Source organism: Myotis brandtii, unplaced genomic scaffold (genome assembly GCF_000412655.1).
Source record: "Myotis brandtii unplaced genomic scaffold, ASM41265v1 scaffold29, whole genome shotgun sequence".
NCBI classification, from domain to species: domain Eukaryota; kingdom Metazoa; phylum Chordata; class Mammalia; order Chiroptera; family Vespertilionidae; genus Myotis; species Myotis brandtii.
Window position 1 is genome coordinate 50522 of NW_005361075.1, and position 21837 is coordinate 72358.

General features: G+C 51.2%; 1 protein-coding gene across 1 annotated transcript in view; it reads right to left on the bottom strand.

Moving 5' to 3' along the window:
- The window catches only part of PDE1B (phosphodiesterase 1B, calmodulin-dependent), a 27529-nt gene extending 7549 nt beyond the window's left edge, over positions 1 to 19980 (bottom strand). The window contains exons 1-6 of the mRNA XM_005869110.2: positions 19859 to 19980; positions 19649 to 19771; positions 3385 to 3498; positions 2007 to 2189; positions 1773 to 1839; positions 1327 to 1443 (exon numbers count right to left, since the gene is read on the bottom strand). Coding sequence (XP_005869172.1) covers positions 1327 to 1443; positions 1773 to 1839; positions 2007 to 2189; positions 3385 to 3498; positions 19649 to 19758 — 591 coding nt within the window. The 5' untranslated portion in view covers positions 19759 to 19771; positions 19859 to 19980. The remainder of the gene's footprint in view (positions 1 to 1326; positions 1444 to 1772; positions 1840 to 2006; positions 2190 to 3384; positions 3499 to 19648; positions 19772 to 19858) is intronic.
- Between the last annotated feature and the right edge of the window lie 1857 nt (positions 19981 to 21837).

Here is a 21837-nt window from a genome sequence, read left to right on the forward strand (position 1 = left end):
GGCTGGGAGTCCAGGAAGGGAATGTGGAGTTTGAGAAGGATAGCTCCAACTGGGGGCTCTACCATGAGTGAACAATAAAGCAATAAGCACTCCCCTCTCTCAGGTTAGGACTGGGGTTGGGCCAATCCTAACCTGATGCAATTACTCTTAGGGTCCCCCCACAACCAATCCTTCCAGGTAAGGAAGCAGAGATTAAAAGAAGCTGGTGCCTGGAATATGCCCGAGAACCAGTTTGGAGAAACATGAGCTGGGAAAAGCCGGAGAAAAAGAGGACCCTGCTATTCTCTGGGCAGGATCAAAGGGAAGAAAATAAAACTAAGAAGGACAGGCCTCAGGAAGGCACTGAACAAAATCCCACCTGAGAACCTCGGGAAAGGTCTGGAAGCCCTTTGGGAGCCCTTGTAAAAGGCGGAGTGGGGCGGAGGAAGGCAGACATGCACAGCGGTCCGGTGGTCCTTACGGTGAAATGGGACACAGGATGGAAGGATGACCTTTCAAAGTCCTCTGGAGGGGCCCCTCAACCACACTCCTTCCACCCACTCCCACCCCACCATGGGCCCTCAGAACACGTGGTTTCCTTTGCACTAACATCTATTGCCCACCCCACCAAGTCCCCACTGCAACTCTTCAACACCCCTCGCCCTCTACTTCCAACTGTGGTTTTCCACGTGGAAATGTTTTTTTCCAGCCTCTATTCCCAAAAGACATTCCCTCCTGGCACAGGATCTGGAGAGGACTTTAATCCTATATTCTTCTTGGCCGGCCAAGCTGAGGAGCAAATGGAGTTCACACACCCTCCCTCCCCTCACACAGTCCTACCCAGCACTGCCAAGAGCTGAGCCTCTCCATAAAATTCCTTGGACAGACACTAGCACTAGGTGGGAGAGCCGGGTGGCCGTGGCCAATTTTATCCCCTCCCCCTGCCCCCGAGCACATGGAGAGACTCTAGTCCCCAAGGACTGACAGCATCTGGACTTTAGGCCTCTGGTGTCCACAGGCAGGAGGCAGGACAGCTGAAAGGAGGAGGTGAATGGCGAACCAGCCTGGAGAGGTCAAGTTAGAGGGAAAGAAAGCCAAGGGGAGAGAACAGAATCCTGGGCTAGACAGTTACAGACCTAGAGTCTTAGCCTAGGGCGCAAAATAAGGTCAGAGGCTGGGACTGCAGCAAGGGAAAGAAAGGCTGGACTGGAGTGGGCAGGAGGAGACTCCCCTGACGGTGGGACTAAGTGAGAGATCCTATGGAATCTACTGGTTGGGAATCTTCTAGAACAGGAGTAATGGGAGTGGAGAATCATGCCCAAAGGCGGGAATAGGATATGACCCAACCTTAAAGCGGCTGATGAGGTTATGCCGCGTCAGCAACTCAAATGCAATGGTCCTCAGAGCGTGGTCATCGGCTGCCCGGTTCAAGGAAAAGACATCAAAGCACCAGAGGTCCAGGTTCTGTGGAGAAGCAACAGACTAGGAGGGAGACGCCCAGGGGGGCGCCTAGCAGCAGCGGAGAGGACTTGCCCATGGTTACAGAGTCTTGGGAAGCAGTACACAAGGAGGTGGTGAAGTGGGCTTCTTCCTTCCTTCCCAGACATCGCTCCGTGTTACACAAAGAGGCAGGAGTTTGCCTCTGGAGTGGGCACACGTTGTTTTGAGGAACATGAGGACAATACTTAAGAGGGAAGGCAAAAATCATCCCCTAAACAGAGTCTGGAAGTCCCAACGACTATTTCCACCTCCTCACCCCGACCTTCTCCTCTTTCCCGGAAACCCAGGATCACCTTGAGACAGTTGAGGACCGCAGTGGAATAGGAGGGGCCCACGGAGGTGTACGTTCTCCGGAACATCCTAGGGGGAAACAGTGAAAAGAGACCCCGGTGTGAAGGTCTGTGGGTGGGGTTTGATCAGTTGGACATGTGGGGCCAATACCACTGGCGGGGCCTGGAGGACCAGGGTGGCTGGGGACGAGGGACAGGACTAGAGGCAGAGGGAGGCCGAGCGCGGGCGAGCCTCACCGCTCCACGAAGATCCCAGCCTGCACGGCGTGCACGATGCTGCGGAACTTGGGCTTCTCCTCCGCTCGGCGGCCTTTGGCTCGGGTCTGCTGGGTGAAGGTGGAGGCCAGCCAGTCCCGCACCTCGGAAGGCACAGCGTCTGACCGCAGCTCCTGAAGCTCATCCTCTGTGTCCAAGATTTGCCTGAGGCACCAGAGGGCGTCAAAGAGGAAAGACAAGAAGTGCTTCCGCAACCCAGGGACCCTGGGCCCGGCCACACCGCACCCTCAGCAAAGCTCAGGCCAGCTCTCTCCCTTCTCCTGCTCTTCTCTCTGTGTCTTTTTATTTCTGTTTCTCTATCTCATGTCCCCAGTCATAACACCGGTCACCGCGTGAGGTCGTGAGCATCCCAGCTCTGGAAGTGTCCAAGCAGACACTGGAATACCACCCATCAGGGATGCTAGCAACCAGCAGCACTGTCCAGCAGGAATAAGATGCAAGCCACGCATAAGTACAGTGGGGCCTTCACTTACGAGTGTCCCGACTAACGAGTTTTTCGAGATATGAGCAGTCTCTCGGCCGATTTTTTGCTTTGAGTTGCGAGCTAAAATTCGGGTTACGAGCCGGCTTCAGATACCCCACCGCTAGTTGGCACAGCGAACGTCACAGTGAACGCCACAACATCAGCCCAGCATCACATGTCTCACTCGTTCACAATTGATTTGACATACGAGTAATTTGAGTTACGAGCTCCGTCACGGAATGAATTAAACTCGTAAGTCAAGGCCCCACTGTAACTTTAAGTTTTCCAGTCGCCACATTTAAAATGTAAAAAAAGAAAAAACATGAAATTCATTTCAATGATAAACTGTCTTTAACCTAATATACCCAAAATATTGTCATTTCAATGTGGAACCAATATAACATATACTGATGAGATATTTTACATTCTCTTTTCTAAGTCTTGGAAGTCCAGCATGTATTTTACAAATACATACGCGTCTCAGTTCACAGTTGCCATATTTCAAGTCTCAATGGCCACATGAGGCCAGTGGCTCCCACACTGGGCAGTGCAGGGCCTGAGGGATTTCACACCGGGAGGGACGCTGGGACCAGATGAGCTTTAAGGCAACAGTCTTCTCTCCTTCTTGACACCTGTTTGCCTCTGTCTCTACAACTCTGTGTCTGTTTCTCTGCCTCTTTATCTCTGCCAGTATTTCTACCTATAGCTCTTCCTCTCTGCCCATCTCACTCTTCCTTCCTACTCTGACCCCAGCATAGGTCTCTGTCCCCAGCTTCCTCTGACGCCCAGGGTCTGGGCTACTGTGTCTGTCTGGTATCTTCCTCCTCCGTGGGTAGGTCTCTCCCTGCCCAGCATCTCCACTGTCACCACTCTCACCGCGTCTCGTCTATGTAGACGGCCTCCAGCAGGGACGCTGTGTACTCCAGGTTTTTCTTCAGCTCCTCAATGTTGACCTCCCCATTCTCCAACTGCTTCACCATGTAGCGTAGCCTGGGAAGGGGCGGGGGACACAGACATCCTGCTTAGGCACTGCTACCTTGTCATGCGGGCAGGATACCTTTGGTCTTCCATAAATCATTGATCGCTCTAACAGTAAGACTAATAGCAGCTAATGTTTTTCATCTCAGGCTACTGCCACTGACCGTACTAAATGTATCTACACCCCCACCCCCACCCAGGTGTAATTCCAGGCTTTTCCTGACTCCATTGTCCCCATGAATCTCTACCTCTTAACACTCCCCTTTAATCAGTGTTTCCTGGACATTCTTGTTCAGACTGCCGGGGCTCAGCAGAATTAGGCAGGTACAAGCCCCTGGGGGGAAGTTTTGGGGGATGGTCTGTTTCATAGTCTGAATAACCAAGAGCTGAAACTGCTTATTTCCCCCATGAGAGAGGGCTCTGGGATCAACAGAGAGCAAAAGAGGACCCAAGATTCTCTCACTGTGTCTCTAGGTCATGATGGGGAGGGAGGTACATGTCCATAGCCCCTCTGTCCCCGGCAGGATGGCAAAGACACAGAACAAAGAGCAATCTGAGTGCTTTCTCCTGGCCTCACTCCATCCAGGCAGAGCTAATGGATTATGATTCCAGAATCCATCAACCAGGACAAAGCAGGATTAACCCCTGCCTGCCCGGGACAGTACCAGAGAGAACCTCTGGCAAAGGGTGACCCATCCGGTACCACAGCCCTGCAGCAGCTTCCCCAGAGCAAGAGTGGTGGGCATGGGGCCAGGGGTCTCACTTACTGAATGTGTTGCCTGAAGGGACAATCCCCCACAGTTTGCACTCACGAATTCTGGGGGTTGGTGATTAACTGGGAGGCTTCTTAGAAGTCTGTTGAGTCCAGCCCAGGCAGTCACAAAGCAAACAATGCTTTCTGACTTCATGGTGATGTTAAAAAAAAAGCAATTAAACTTTCCCCTTTGCTCCTTCCTCCAGCCCTGCCCTGGCAGCCCCACCAAAATGGGGGTGAAATGGTGGCCACCACAATTCCCCACTGAGAGGGGGTTTAGAAACCCAAGGCCACCCTCTGAGTCAGGGAGCAGAAGAGAATGAGTCAGGGACCAGAGGCTGAAATTAGCATCAATTCCCAGGGATGCCGGGGGAGGAAGAACAATGGCATTCCTGAAGGAAAGCAGCCCTAGAATCCTGGGGTCTCAGCAGCTCTGGAAGAGGGGTGCCCAAAACAGCCAGCCAGCCCCAGGAAGCATCCCCGGCCAACTCTCACCTGGCTGAAGACCTGTCTGCACATGGGGCAGGAGAGAAAGCAGGGACATGGGAGGTGACACTGCAGCCTCCTGGGGAGGTGGGGGGGGGGGGGGGGGGGTGCTGCTTCAAATCCCACCTCCAGCCTTTCTGCTGCACCCCCTCCATGTGCAAACAGTGGGTCACTGATAGAGGCGGAGTTCAGTAAAGCTCAGACCCAGCTGGGAGATCAGTAGATAGAAACAGAAAAGGCTTTCCAGCCAATGAGCTAGAAAGGGGGACCTGAGCCAGCATCTCCCAGAGTGCCCCCCAGCCATCGCAGAACAAAAAGGTACACTCTGCCTTTGGGGCCCAGGCTCAAGCCAGGCTTCCCTCTCCTGGCCAGTCCCTGTGGCCAGGGGCCCTCAAATCTGGGGACACACAACCTAGGAAGAAAGGCCTCTGGTCCCATCTCCCCCCAGATGCCTGTCCTAGCCCTAATTTTCCACTTTGGTCAGCCCTTTTTACAACCAAACGCTCTGCCCCTAGAGGTCAACGCCCTCCGCCAAAGTTTTTTCCTCCGCCCGCCTCTCAAAACACACATCTCAGCACAGACTCCCAAAGTGAACAGTCAAGCCCACAGGTGCTCATTTGCATGTATTCACATAATCGCTAACAATGCTGCCAGCTCTACATTTTTAAAAGCGCTTTCTCCTACATTATCTCATTTCATCCTCACAATGGGAGTGGAGGGGGGTGGGGAGGCAGCAATCAAACCTGACTCTGAGCCCTTGGGCAAGTCACTAATTCTTAATTCTTAATCAGCATCTATTAAGATGTGGCCTGTAGACCACTGGCATCAGAACCACCTGGGATACTTATGAAAATTTTAGATTCTAGGTCTCATTACACACCTATTGAACCAGAATAGCTAAGGGTATGGATCAGGGATCTGCAGTTAGCAAACATTCCAGATGATTCTCATGCACACTCAAGTTTGAGAACTTTATTTTAGAGCCTCAATTCCTTCACCTATAAAATAGTGAGGAGGATAATAAACCACTTGTGAAGGGCTGTTAATAAGAGGATTAAATGAAATAATGTATGCAAAAGGCCTGGCATATACTCCGGGTCTTTATAAATGTGACTTGAATCGGAATTAACTGACCAGCATCAGGCTGGCCCTACCCAGCTCGTGGCTCACTCCCTTCAAATCCTGACTTCTCTATCAAGTCCAGAAGAGAGTCTAGTTTGGATGGAGACTGGTACTTAGGAAGTCCCCTAACAGAGAGCAGCACCTGGCTTCTCTATCCCAAGTCCAGAAGAGAGTCTAGTCTGGATGGAGACTGGTACTTAGGAAGTCCCCTAACAGAGGAAATGGGAGAATGAAAATGGTCCTGATCCTCCTTTATAAGTACAACCCTCATTTGAGCCTCACAATCACCTGATGAGGGAGGTTGAGTGACTCGTTCAAGGTCATACAACTTGTCAATCTCAGTCAGGTCAGCAAGCCTACAACCCGCACTATTGGAGCTTTAACGGTGCCCCAAACACCAGAGGTGTTGGGCAGAGGGAGCGCAATCTTGTAATTAGATGGAGAGGCTGGAACTGATTCCATCACAGCTTCTTGAATCTCAGTCATCCATCCTTTCTAAAATATATATATATTATTGATTTCAGAGAGGAAGGGAGAGGGAAAGAGAGAGAGAGAGACATCAATGATGAGAGAGAGAATCATTGATCGGCTGCCTCCTGCATGCCCCACACTGGGGATCGAGCCCACAACCTGAGCATGTGCCCTGACCAGAAATCGAACTGTGATCTCCTGGTTCATAGGTCAACGCTCAACCGCTGAGCCACACCAGCCGGGCCAGCCATCCACCCTTCATGAAGTGTTAGTGTCCGGCAACCCCTAGTAGACTGTGAGTGTCTTGATGGCACTGACAGGGACTTGTTTATCCTGGCTGCTGTGTGCAGAGCACACAATACGTGCTCAGTAAACGTTCATTAAATAAATAAATGGGAAAGAAGGCTGATTCATTAGGTGAAGAGCTATCTGCCAGATCTCACAATTGTGCTCTCTGCGCCGGGTTTCTGTGTAATGGAGAGCCTGGGGAGAAGAGTGAGATCGTGGGCTGCCTTTCAACACACCCTCCCTCCAAGCTCCCTCCCGCCTCCACCTCTGATCCCGTCCAGGAGTTCCTTAATAGCTCCTGTTGAAATCTGAACCCAACACAATCCAGACACCACCAGTGCAGACTCCCAAAGCGAGAGGGAAAGAAAGGTTAAAGGATATATTTGTCAAATGGGGAGTCCAAGAAGGGGAACCTGGACTCAGGCAGATGGAAGGATCCAGGTGCTGAACTTTACCTTCCTGAAATTATAGAACCCCCACAGGGCACTTCTGGCCTGGCAGGGGCCTCTCTGATTCTAAAGTCCTTCAGAGTTAAGATCTCCCTTGACCCACCCAAAGTCCTCACCTCACCATTCTTCTGCAGGAAATCCTACTCCCACCCCTACATCAGTTTTACTCCCACCCCTCTGATTCAGTCCTCGGAGAATCTGTCAGGGACGGGTCCCTTTCCCGGCAAAACTGGATGCTCAACCCTGTCCAATCCTCATCCAGACCTAAGGAAAACTGGAAGCTTCCCCAACATTCCTTCCACCTCCACCCCGAACTCTGTTTCACCACCACCACTTCTTCTCCTTTACCTTCAGCCCCTGCACCATGGAAAAAGCCTCAGATCCTAACCCTTGGAAGGTCCCAGTGTCTTCCAGCTCTGGGCATCCAGCTGGAAAAGGTTCTAGGCAGTAATAATCCTTAAACCCCAAAAGAGCTCAGCTTCCTCAGCCCCCACCAGTTCATTTCTTTGAATTACCATATGGCTGATGATCTGGCGATTTCCAAATATCCCTGCACTACTTCCAGAATCTACATTCCCCAAAAGATCACTGTAAGTAGGGGGCTCAGCACAGGGCAGCCTTAAGCCCAGGGGCTGAGAGTTGTGAGAAGAATCCTATTTTCCTTTTGGGTTCTTAAGACCAGATGAAGAGATGTCAGAGGAATGTGAGGTCCTAAGGATGCTGGGGGTCAGGAAGCAGAGAAAGGAGGGAAATTCTACTAAGACACCTGCCGTAGTCAAGAAGAAGTGATAAAAAAGGAAGGGGAGGTGGGTAAGGAAGAGTATGAGGTAAAAGGCAAGATGGATGGGGTTAAAGATGGAGAAGAAGTACACCCGCACACAACATATTCATTAAATAAATGTCAAGTCTTAATCGCTCCCCTCCACCAAATTACAACTGGTGGACCCACAGCAACCTGCCATCCTCCTCCCCTCTCCCTTCCTCACCCCGGCGCCTACCGCCTACCGGAGGATGGGGCCCTGGAGGTGGCTCCTCTGCACAGGAACAGGATTTGCCATGGGAATCAAAGTCTCCTACTTCAGGGCATCAATATGCTGCCCCCAGGACCCTGGAGCCCCTGAGGGGAATGGCGCCCTCTTGGGCCCCTAACTTCCTCCTCCAGGTCTCGGCAGAATTGAGTGACTGACCAGAGAGAACTTGCGGGGGGTGGGGGGGAACAGGAGGAGCCTGGCTGGAGGAAGAAGGCAGTGATGAGGCAGAGACCCAGCCCACAGCAACTGGGTGAGAGGCCACGGGAAAAGTTTCACATATGAAAAGAACTGAAAACAAGAATCTGTTCTCAGAAAAATCCCAGAAAGGACAGAAATAGCACAGGCCAGGCCCTGCTCTGAGGAGGTGGGGCTCCTCTTTGAGGAGAAGGGGTTAGTAGAAGGCTTAAGGGTGAGGGACAGGGACCATCCTGAATCTGTCCTAAGAGGAAGTCTGTAGTAGGAGGGGAAGGGACTCTGCAAGAGCCCCCCAGAGGGGTCGAGACTCGGCGCCCTCCCAGGAGCCTTTTCCAGGAGCCTTTTCCATGGTGGGTTAAAGCTCATCTTGAAGAAGATGAGCTTTAACCCACCTGAAAGAATGGAAGCCAGGCAGGAGGAAGATTAGAAACTGCAGGGGAGGGGCTCGCTGAAGCCAGGGATCAGGGGATCCTTACCCAGTGACCTTCCAACCAAAAAAAAAACACACCCACCCCTCCACCCCCCAGGCAGTGTATGACAATCAGGAGGACTTGCTCACAGACACCAAGAGGTTGGGCAAGTTACATTAACACTCCCAGCCCCAGGTTTTTCATCTGTAAAACAGGGATTGGGGGATAACTGAGTTAACTGGAAGAGAAGAGAAGTGATGGGATGGCCAAAGAGAGACCCCTTCTTCCTCCTCCAGGCTCTCTTTGCTCTTGCTCAGGTTGGGAAGAAAACCTGGCCTCCGGGGCGAAGTGGATGTTAGCACACAGCCCCAGCCCGCCTCCGGGTGGGCTGAGAGATGACATCACCAATATAAGTGCATTGGGCTACGATTGGTCAGCTGAGGGGCTGGGCGGGGCTAAGGATGAAAGCCGGGAGTGAAGCCCAACACATCCAAGGAAGAGAGTTCTGCGCTACTACAATTTCCTTAATCTAGGGTCTAGGGCTGGGGCCATGTGGAAATGAGGACAGGGGACCGGTGGGGATGAGTATGACAGGAAAAGGGGAAAAGAGAAGAAACAGGCCAAGCGCCAGGATTTTATGACAGGAAGTCTTCTCCCTCCCTCCCCCCACCCCCCAAACGCAGGGAGAAATTAAAATACCTTGTCACTGTGCCAAAGCCTTGAAAGATTATAAACAAATGAAGTTTGGGAACCTGCTGTTTCTCAGCTCCACTGAGTAATGGGACAAGTAAAAGTGGGATTCAACAGCAAGGGGAGGAATAGAGGTTAAATATCTGCAAGTTGTTTTCCAGTGAACTCCCGGTAGCCATGAGGCAGGGCTGCTTCCGAGTTGGGAAAAATTGAAACCCACACTCTGTGCCCCCCAACACACACACACACACACACACACACACACACACACTGGTTAGTGTTTTTAAAAAGAAAGGACTAGACCCAGAGTCCAAGACCCAGAACTGCCACCCAGGAGATGAGGGACAATCATCTGGCCTACTCTGTGGCCATGCTTGCTTGGAGGGATAGGATGGAGGTGGGAGTGGGGGCAGCTGCACACAGCCTGGTACAGCACAAACACCAAGCCAGGCAGCTCCCCGCCCTCCCCTCACTCCAGGCCCTCACTCCAGGCCCTGTTACCCTAACCAAGTAGGCACTAACCTCAACCCTCCTACTGGAAGTAGAGATTTCTTAGACTAGAAAAGCTTTGGAGAGGATACCCATCCCTCTGCTCTCTTGCCCAGTAGAACCAAAGCTGGTTGGACAAATGACTGTTTACCACTCACCCCCACAGACATACGTGCTGTATCACTCAACCCAGATTATTTATTATTATTATTATTATTATTATTATTATTACTGTTATATTATAACAGTTATTATTGTAACTATTCCTAATAAGGAAAGATATCAGTAAACCACCATCCCTTCCTGGTGAAAAAAAATCACACATATCCACTCACCCACATATATACACACACGCCACATTCTACCTCTGCCCAAGCTAAGGAAACTGTCCCCTGGGTGGCAGGCAGGGCATATCTATAACAACTCCAACCAACAGTCCAGCATGGATTTTCCTTTAGCCCTTAAATTTAGTTTTAAAATAACAAGAAGCCCAACGACCATGCCTCCTTCCTGGCCCAGCCCCAGCTTTCCCCACCTGCACTGAAGGATTGGACTTGGGATGGGATGAACAAAGGATAGGAGATACTGCCTCTGGTCAGAGAAGAGGGGTCTAAGGGAGGGGTGGGGAGAGGGACAGGAAAGGAGATAGGGTGGGAGGGTTATTGAGGAAGAGATTAACTGGCTCCAAGGCTCCAAAATCTCAGAAATTAAAAAAATGAAGGAAATTATCTAAATCCAATAGGAAGAGGACATGAATTAAAATCAAGAGCCTTCGGCCTAGACTTTATCACTGTGTGTGACCTTGGGCAAGATACTCTGAGTCCCAGCTTCCTTGTCTGTATAATGGGTAAATAATACACGCTTCACAGAATTCTCACAAGGATCAAATGAGCCCACAGAAGAGCACCTTGGGAACTATAAAGTGATGCATGAAGCAAAAGATTATTTAATCCAATCCTTTATTTCATTCGTTCGGCAAATGTTTAGTAAGGGTCCTCCATGAACAAAGTCCCCTAGGCCCACTCCTGTACCCAGGCCCCCTGATGTGGAAAAGCCTGCTCCCGCCACTCCAGATGTCTGGGACTTCTCCCCGGCTCCTTACTCCTGACAAAGGGGTCAGGAGGCAGTGGAAGCAGAAGCCAGAGAATATATGAAGCATGGCGCTCCAGAAGCCAAGAACAGCAGATCTCTACCTATCCAAGCACTGGTGCTCCCCTCACCCCTGGCTTCCCATTGCTATATGAGCAGCCTGGCTCTTGCAGCTGGCTGGGCACAGTGGCGGGGGTGGCTCTAGAGATAAAAATAGCCCCCCTAGTGGCAGAGCTGGGGTGCCATCCCGGGAGGTAGCAGGTGGCAGGTTGACATGGCAGCGGTCTCTAGGCACTGGCCAGAGGAGCTGGGTGGAGGGAGGGTGGGGGGAGAATGGGGCAGAGCCTGTGGAAGACTGGGGGTTAGTGGGGAAGGACAGAAACCAGGTGAGTGGAGGGAAAGGAGGGAGAGGAGCAGGAGGTACTAAGGCACAGGGAGGGAAGGAAGGGAGATCAGAAAGGAGCTGTAAAGAGGGTCTGAGAAATACCGAAGAAGAGGGAAAGGAGTCAGCTCACCCCTGCCTGTGTCTGAAGGCGAAGCCCCCTCTGCCTCCTGACCAGAAGCCCTTTCTAACAGGTCTTCCTAGCAACAGCCCAGCACAGCTCAGGTCAGATGAGGAAGGGGGTAATCTAAGCAGCTCGAGCCTTGGTCCAGACCAAAAAAGACCCAATATCCTGGCTCCCAGCCCAGCACACAAATGAGTCCCTTCTCCCTCAGTCTTTAGCCCTTGAGTGAGGGAGGAACTGGGAGGGGTGGCAAGAGGAAGACGAGTCAGAGAAGGGGCTCCCAAGGCGCAGTCCAGAAGAACTCTTTCTCTGCTTCCGTTGTCCACCCCTCTTCTCCCTCCCTGCACTGTTTAATTCTGCTCATTAACCACCTCCACATGAACCACCCCACCGACCCTCCAAACCACATCCCAACAGATGTTGCCAGCAGATGTCCAGCTTCCAGGGGGCCTAACAGATGTTAAAAGCAGCCTGGGGTGGGAAAGTGAGTTGGAAACTTGGCAAGGGACTGACTGCAGGTGTGACAGGAACAGCACTAAATTGGGGATCAGTGGAATTTGTGTCTGGTCCCAGCCCTGCCCCTCACCTTACCAACTATCGATGGCATCAGCTTCCTCCTCTGTAAACTTTATGGTTCTCAGATGCAGTGCCTGCATTGGAGACACCAGGGAAGTAGGATGCCTGGGTCTCGATTCATCCTGAGTTCAAGTTCATCAACGCTTCCCCCAACTCATCCCTAACCTGGTTCTTAAAGGAGGAGAGTGGCTTTCTTCTTTATCATAGAAAGGTCACATTCTAACCTCCATGAACTTTCCAGGAAGTTCTCCTGAATACCTATCATTAATCCATCTTGCTACAATAAAAATCAAAAGCAAAACAAAAAAAAAACACGGCAAATTTTCTTGACATTTCAAAGAAAAACAGAAAGGAAGAGAACAGGCAGAACAGAAAAGTCTTTGGGGGTGAGTCTGGCACAATTTGATTTATTTTAATTTTTCAGATTGGAATTCTTAAAGCTACTGCTTGGTAGAGAGACAGTCTGGGCTTAGGGAACTTGGCAACACTGTTGGCACGTGAGCTCACTCAGTCCGGGCCCCAAGAAGTTTCCAAACAAAGTGGGCATAGAGGCGAGAACTAGGGAGACGGTGCCAAGTTAGATCCACAAGAGCTGACCAATAAGGGAGCAAGAAAGCTAAGCAACAGGAATGAAAGGAGAAGCTTCTCTAGCCCCCAGGTCCTGCCTGCCAGAGACTCACTAAGCCCCCAGGAAGCCACGCTCCCTTCCCAACCTAAATGGTGCCATCAGCCGCTGGCAGCCTATTCATTCCACTGCAGCCATAATTATTTGCAAATCTGACTACTCATTGCAGCTGTGGAATCAACTGACCTGGGAGCCTGGCTGCATCCACAGCACCACCTGAAGCCCCCCTTTCTAGCTCTTCTCCCTGCCCATGCCGCCAGCCCCCCCCCTGCCCCCCATATGCCCTGGCCCTTTTCCCACCAAGCCTGTTTCTCCACCAAAACCCCACTCCCATTCCCTCAGTGGACTTTTGCCTGGTCTGGGATGCTGAGGTAAAGGCAACCCTCATCTTTTCTTCCCAGAAAGGGGTAAGCTCCATAGATGCAGCAGGCACTGAGGGGAGAGGAGCAGCTGCAGGGCTGAGGGTGGGGGTACTAGAGGGGCAAGAGCACTGGCATTGAATGGATAGCATCTATCTCCCTGCATTGAATGGATAGCATCTGTTTTTTCCTTTTCCCTTCTCAGTCGCCTTTCTTCCCCCTCAGTTCCCACCTTTGCCCCCCTCAGCATTCCCAGGATTCTCTCCCACTTCTCTCAGACCATTAAGTCTTCCTCCCTTGGGGGACAATCTCATGATCTAACAACTTCCAGTCTCCCAGTTGTCTCACCTGCACCCCACCTGCTGCCCTGGTTTTGTCCCTCTTTCTCTGCTGCTGTCCTGAAGAGTTAGAAATTCCGTACCTGAGAAAAATCAGCCCCCTGAGATCCAAAGGCAATTACTTGGCTTCCTTCCCGGAGGCGCTGGGAGGATGAGGTCACTGAGAAGGTAAAAGAAAGGCTTGCAGAATACAGGGGTTGCAGCTGGGCTCCTAAGGTGGCCCCAAAGGGTGCCTGCAGCAAACTTACCCTGCACCATCACCACCAGGTGGGGGAAGCCCCAGGGTTTCTGACTCCTAGCCAAGGTGAGCGAGGAGTGGGAGCACTGAAGGTGAGAGCAAGAGGGTAAGTAAAGGGAACAGGAAGAGAAGAAGTGGGACCAGAGAGAGCGAAAGAGTCCTTGCAGAGAAAGAGGAGCCAAGAAAGATGTGAACAAAGGAGGGAAGGGACAGAGGAAAGGATGCAGGGAGAATCAAAGAAGGGGAAAACAGAGGGAGCAGAGAAGTGGGAAGCAAATCCTCAATGATCCCTGCGAGAGGGAAGGCTTCCCGCTCCTCCTTCAGAGTCCGATGGCGGCGGCCAAAAACCAGGGGAGGATGGAAAACAAGCACTCGCTTCGCTGACGTCAGGAGCCCCCTGGGCAGCGGGCAGGTGGAAAGGGTCTAAGACATCCAGGCCTCTCTCCTCCTGAGTCTCACCTGGCCTTCCAGTCCCCTAGCATCTCCAGGCTACTTCACCCCCTACTGGCAAGAGGGATACATGCCACCTCAAGTGTGGGATCTCAGTCTTTCCAACTGGCCTCCTGGGGCTCCTGAGCAGGCGGAGTGATATTTGGGTTCTAAGGAACTTGAGAGATTCTCTAAAATAGGACATGGCATACCTGGTCATATCACACCCAGGCCTGGGGACTGAGGATAAACGCCAGAGGGGAATTCCTCCAGTGCTCACAGAACTCTCCAGTGGCCGTGCCTGGGCTCCCCCAACACACCATGTCTTAGAACTGCAATTGCTCTACTCACTTCTAGTTTTTCCACGGAAAAGAGATGATAAGGCGTATCATCTCTTTCTTTTGACCTCAGTGGCCCACACTCTATCTAGGTCAGCCCTTCCTCAGCCCCAGCCAGCCTTCTAGTCTCTAAGCTCAGACACCTGCCTCGCCTGCTCCAGACTACCATTCATCAACAAGACTCTTCCAAATCATGTCCCAGACACCAGGACTCAAACCTACTAAGTAATTCATATTCCTGCCTCTTGAATCTTTATTTTCTCCCCATCCAAGCCAATGATCACCCATTTATTCTTACTCCCATGCTGAAAGAACTCCAGACTGTATCATTCAGAAGTCACTTTCATATGGATGACAACAAACGAAGAACTGAGATTCAGAGAGACTGTGTGACTTCAAGATCAGGCAGAGTGGAAACATGAACTCCAACTCTTGTCTCCCAATATTCCCAATGATCGTCTACAGCCCTGCCTCCCTGATTCCCTCCAGCCACCTCTTCTGACCAGGCGTTTGTGGACTTCTTCCTTTGGTCTGAATTGATTTTCCCTGTCTTTGCACCTCCCCTCAGCTTACTGCAGAAATTTTCCACCCTCTACCATCCGGGATGCCTCATTCAGACAAAGCTGATGGGGGGAATAGAGAGATGGAAGCCATCTGATGGGGTCGGAGGGGGGGGGTGTAGGGGGGGAGATATAAACCCAAGGAAGAGAAAGTCCCTTTGCTATGGTTGGAAATAAAGGAGGAAGGGCTGACCCGGGGAGGAAGGCACTAAAAATCATCTCGCTAAGGCCTGGGAGAAATGATGCTCCTTTTTCTCCAGCGATCCAGGGAGCTATAGTTTACCCTGCAATCTTCACAACAGCTCCACAGCCATATGCAGGAAAAGGAGGACAGCAGCACAGTTTTCAAAATTGGTAAGAGCCACAGAAGATCACTCATGGGGCACACACAAAATGAGGACGAAAGGTGGGATAAATCAGTGAGACACCCCGTTCCGTCCCTCAGCTTCCCCCTCCTACCCATTTGATCTCCCCAGGACTGTCAAAAAATGTGAGTGTCACAAACACATACACAAGATCACACACACGTATTATCCCATTACCTACACACATACTCACATACACTCATACATCTCATTCCTACATAGAACAATTTCAGGCATTCAGCATACCCTAATTCAGCATACCTTCCCAACATATTTATCATCACACATGCCATTTATGAACATAAAAACAAAGAGACATCGTCACAGAACTCCGGCTCCACAAACTCCCCAGCACGTATATCAACCTTTACCCAGAATCGTATGTAAACATGTCGAGCATTCACAATCATGCGGATACATCTCGTTCACACATCCAAATAACGTCGTTTATGTATCCTCTCTGTAACTCCTTCAGTCCCAGGCTCTGTTCTGAGGCACTCAAACCCCACACCTTTTAAACATCACCTTCTCAAAAAACAACATCGCCCTTTCTTCCACCCCCATTTCCTACTCCCCGCTCTGCACGCAGGAACACACGCACCACAGAATCAGAGTCAGACCTGGGCTTGGTGACATATTCAAAGATAACCATTCGTTCATTTGTTTCTTCTTTTATTTATCGAGTGCCTATGATATTCCAGGTACCACATTAGACTGACGAAACAAGATGGGCAAAAATAATCCCCAACTGGGTCCTTGCTCCAGCTCGCCTTAATGACCTTGAACAGCAGCTTATGACATTGAGCCTAGACCTTGAGAGTCCTGAGTGTGTACCATGTGGAGAAAAAAGAGAAAGGGGTTGTGTCCGTACTATCCCAAAGGAAGAGGGAGGTTCTGTCTGTAAAATTCCAGGATAAACTGAAGCAGAGAGAAGAGAGTGATGCTTGTACTTTCCTGTAACCCCCAAAGGAAAAGATTAAGCAGAAACCAGAGTGGTAGACTTTTACCACTGGGGTGGGAGTATCAAAATGAGGAACAGGTGTATCAAAATGTTGGAGTTGACCCAAATTACAAGCTCCATAGGAGCAGGGCTTGTGTTCATTTTGTCCAGCACTATATCCCCCGCATCCAGCACATCACATGGCACACAGGAGAAAATTAATAGTTGTTGAATGAATGAATGAATGAATGAGCTAAGGGTAACAAACAAATCTCTACTCATAGTTTTTCTTGATTCCCAAAAGACAAAAAAAAAAACCTTCTACTCCTACTGACCTTCCCCCTCACTCCTGAAAGCCCTCAGGTCTCAGAGAAGTCAATTCCTTCATCTTAGGATGAGAGATGCTAAAAACCATCCTGGTCAACCCATCATCTCCAGACTGCCTGCCCCAGCCTCTCTCATGTCTCAGCTTGAGTCTGCTTAGTTAGGAACATTTTCCTGCTAGGTAGAGATGAAACCCCACAGTTAGGGACTCTCCAGCTCATATGCTCCAGATTCTGGATTTATCTTTGGCAGCATGCTAGTGTGGGAACAAAATTCCTGGATGCCCTTCCCAGAAAGAAATTGCCCTGCACAATTATATTATATCACATTTTTTAATATATATTTTATTGATTTTTTTACAGAGAGGAAGGGAGAGGGATAGAGAGTTAGAAACATCGATCAGCTGCCTCCTGCACACCCCTCCCACTGGGTATGTGCCCGCAACCAAGGTACATGCCCTTGACTGGAATCGAACCTGGGACCCTTCAGTCCGCAGGCCGACGCTCTATCCACTGAGTCAAACCGGTCAGGGCTATTATATCGCTTTTTAACCAGGGGTAAAAACATCAGGCCTGGCCTCCCTGAAGAGAGTCTAGATGTCCTAGATTAGAAATTAAAAGAGTATAGGGGGGAAGGGGAGGGCATAATGGATATAGGATATGTTGAGTAGGGGAATCAAAGCCTTTACAGATAGATATAGATATAGAGATAGATATAGATATAGATATAGATATAGATATAGATATAGATATAGATATAGATATACTCCATCTGCTTTCATTTCTATTCAGTACCCAATCCTGAGATAATTATTTTCATTCCCCCACCCCCACCATTTCCAGACTAAACAACCCCTTCCCACTCAAGCCCATTTGGGAACAGGTGGTGATTGGGGTTGGGGGAAGGGGTGTTCTATTTCCACCTAAAAGAGGGAATGCCTTTTTTGATCAGCCCTCAACCCTGAGAGTTAGAGAGTCTCTCTCTCCTACCCTAGTCCTAAATCCTTTTATTTCCCTTCATCTGATTGGCAAAGCCTCCCCAATATTCAAACAGGGCCAAATCCAGTCACCCATCAACTTGGGATCTCCCTTGATACCAAGATCTTTCTCTGCTCTGAGGAAGTGAGATTGGGAATCTGTCTTAGTGGTACTTGAGGAGATGGTACTTTTCTGGGTACGTTATTATGCATAAGCTAGCACTCTTAAGGTTCAGATTGCTAAAGTGAATGAAGACCAGATAATCTAATCAATATAATTAGTGATCCTTGTCCACCACCCTCTCCTGTAAGGACAGGTCAACTAACACACTTTGTGGGGGCAGCACCTCTGCTCCCTTCTTTCCCCAGGTTTCCATGCCTCCTCTGGGGATCCTCTTCTCTCGCCACTGAGAACTTCTCACATCAGAAGAAATAGCAATTTGCCTCCAGGAAAGACTTTTGGTTAGAAAGGGAGATGGTAAAACCTGCTCTTTTGCAGGACCTGTTACCTGGAATAGAGGCTGGGGAATATATGATGACCACTAGAGCTAAGGGGGAGTCATCCCAGGATACCTTGAATTCTCGCATTTATAGACCCTGAGGCCCCTTTTCTGCCTTCAACCACCTCCTTACCTGTCCCTCTTTGGATCTTAGTTACTATTAACAGTTACTAGCACAGTTTTCTAACAAGAATCAACCAGCGCTCCTCCCAACAAAAATCAATTCAATCTGGTTTTCCATTCTTCATCCCAGAACTCATTCCAAGGCTGCGCTTCAGAGAGCCCGCAAATTGCATTGGCTGGAGGCAGCAAAGGGGGTGAACTGCGAAGCACATTTGGATTCCAAGCCTTGTTACCACTATGCCTCAGTTCTCCCTCAGGCCTCTCCAAGCAGCTAGTATATAAATCGGACCCACCACCCAGTAAAAAGGCATCATCTTATTGCCGCAGTTGAAGTATTTTTTAAAACAACACAATCATAAGCATCTAGCCATCTCCTACCTCATCTCTCCCTCTCGGCCAGAGCCCAGAAATGGAAGCTTCAGTGCTCACTATTGAGGATACTGGGGAGGAACTGGGTTTAGGGGCTATGTTACCTGTATTTCCTCGTTAAACATCCACAGCCTCTTTCCTGGGTCCATGGGGGGGTCATATTAGGGAGAGGAGCCCCTTCCCTTGTTCTCTGCTTAAGAATCAACAGACTGCGGGGGTTACGCACTCCCAGCTGACTGGGAGATTGGTGCATGGCTTGCATTTGACCAGACCCTCTCTTTCTCTGAGGAACAGGAAGAAAAGTTCCTCTCCTCTCTTGGGACTTTCCTCATTTATTCCTCACTTATTCCTTCCCACATGCCCTCATCCTGCAACAATGAGAAAAGATGCCTAAATGTGCTTGGAGATCCTAGGGAGACCCAATAGCAACAAACAGGCTTGGACAGTTACCTTGCCCTATCAATCATTCTTCACCTCCCTGCTCCCAGGTAGGAACCCTACCCTCCTCCTCCAGATCCTAGGTAGGGGCTCCACCACTCCTCCAGATCCCAGGAGAAGTGCGGAGTGGGGCTCCAGGCCTCAAGAGAAAGGAGCAGCTCAGGTATGGGGGCCCCCCAACCCCCACCGCATGTAGGATTCAGGAAGCAGAAGCCACCAATCCCAGCAGAGGTACATATGACCCACAGGTTGGCACTAGAATCCCCGTGCACTGCATCTGCAGCTGTGTGCAATCATTCCACACACATCCCTGTGACCTCAGACACTCATGCACACACATGTGATGTGTCTCACATCTGCACAACCCTGCACATGGATACGTGTGAGTCAGCCTGGCGCCTCCTGAATGCTGCCGGTCTGCAGCCCTGACACACTGCACCGCACATCCTCTCCGCGCTGCGTGTCACCGGGGTCCACATCGCTAGCTTTGCAACTCCTAAACCTGCTCTACCCAGCCAGCACATGCCTTGCACATGTGCCTGGCCACTCGTGTCAGAGCAGTGTGTTTCCTTGCACCTGCCAACATGTGTGCCGGAAAACATCCACCAGCCCGACTCCTGCCCCCCTCCCCCTTTTTCCAGGCGCCCTAAGATCCCTTCCCCCCACTCCGGGCCGGGGACTCACAGCGACCGAAGCTTGATCCACATCTTCTTGCTGGGGGCTGACTTCAGCTCCAGGGGTGACGGGCAATCCGACTCCAGCATCTCGGGAGGGCTGCAAGGGGACAGCTCCATGCTCAGCCTCTGTCTACGGAACCGAGGGAGGAGACAGCACAGCGGCTCAGCCTCAGCCCCTCACCGGAGGACCCTCACCCCCATCCCAGCCCCTTCCCACCTGCGGCTGGCGTGGACCAGCCAGGCCGGTATCTCTAGGCTCAGCCCAAGCTGGCAGAGCTGCAGTTCCTGCGGCTGCTCCTCTCCCGCTGCCCAGCTCTGGGCTCCGGGTCCCAGCTCTCCGCGCAGAAAAAACGGTCTCCCCTCCTCCCCCGGCCGGTTCCCCCGCCCTCTGCTCCTCTCCCTTCTCGTCGGCCTGCCGGCTCGTCTCTCACTCCTGGCAGCCACTCCTCCCAGGGGAACGATTGGAAGCCGGGGGCTCACAGAGACAAAAGCGCCCGAGGGCGGGCGCGCGCACCCCGCGCCCGGGATAAGCGGCTGTGCGTGCCCGCCGCGGGGGGATGTAAGTGCGTGTTTACCCAGCGCATCGCCGGCGGCGGCGGCAGGACTTCGCTGTGGGTGCTGCGTGGGTCCTCTTGTTGTGCGTTTTGAGTTTCTGTGTACGTGCGTGTGGGTTTCATGTATTCACATGTGCCTAGCGTCCCGTGTGAGAGGGGGGTCGGGACTGGAGTCCGCCTCTCTCTGCCTTGGGAGGCGGGGTGTGGCCTGGCGCTCTGGCTGAGTGAAGCCACCACCATCAGAACCCAGCCCCAGACCAGGCTCCCTTTGGGCTCCAGCCTTTGAAAGGAAAAGTTCAGGGTCTGCTCTGAGTTGCATGGTATCCCACTCCTTTTTGCGGTTAGCTTTTTTCCATTTGCTTGGTCTTCCTGACATGTCCTCCTCACTGTGGCCTTCCTGCTGGTGTCTAACTTCCCTCCTGGCCGCGGAAGTTTCTCCAAAGTTTAAAGCTTTCCAGAGAGTATCCACCAGCGCAGACAGCACCACATCTCCTTTTGGTTAAATATAACTCCCTCAGGGCCAGGAAATCACTCCCAATTGTTCATCTCAACCCCTCCTGTAGCCTTTCCAGATTATTTCCTCTTACTCTGTCTTCAGTGAAAGAAATCTAGTGGCTGGGGGCCCAGCACAAAACAGCCTCGCTGATCACAACACGTTTAGAAAGCAGGACCTGGAATTTGAACTCAAGACTTTGTAACAGGACAAAGCCTCTTCCATCAAACTGAGTCCTTACTCTGGACTCTGGCAGGAACTACCTCAGCATTCCTTAGAATCCTTCCCCTTGAGAAACCAAGATGGCGGCATAGGTAAACACCAGAGTTTGCTGCCTCGCACAACCACTTCAAAAATACAACTAAAAGACATAACGGACATCATCCAGAACCACAGGAAGGCTGGCTGAGTGGAATTTCTACAACTAGAAGGAAAGAGAAAAGCATACCGAGACTCAGAGGAGGTGCGGTGCTGAAGTAAATACAAAGGTGCGGTGGTGCATGCGGAGAGGGCTGGAGGCTGAGGACACGATTGTCTTTTTCAATCGGGAGGGAGTCTCAGGCTCTGAGCTCCAGTTCCGGGCGAGTCTTTGGGGACCCAGACTCACACGGGAGAAACGGGACTGTCTGGCATCGGTCGGAACTCGAGGGCAGCTTTCTCTCGGAGGCACTCTCGGCAATTGCCAGGACCTCTGAAGGCAGAACTGAGAGCAGCCATACTGCTGGCGCACTCAGCCCGCTGTGTTGATCCCCTGGGACCCCGCCCCGCCCAAGCCATGCAGGAAGGCTTTTGCATATGAAAGTCCCGGCCCTTTGTAATCTGAAAATAACTTAACAAACTGCAGCTGCCCCAAGGCCCCAGGGCAACTTGCATTGCTTTACAGCTGGCTTCTGCTGGGTAGCCTCAGGCAAAGGCTAGATTAGCACCTCCTTAGATCCAAGAGCCAGTGTACCCAGTGGTCAGAGTGGGACCATCCAATTACAACTACTCAGATCTATAAGGGACACACTCAGGGGGCAGACTCAGTGAGCACCAAAGCCCCACTGAAGCAAGTCTTGCCCCATAAGGGTGTCTTCAGCACAGAAGTTCTCCCACCATAGACAAGCTGATTCTCACAGCCAATTGGCCTGGAGGTCAAATCCTCCCAGT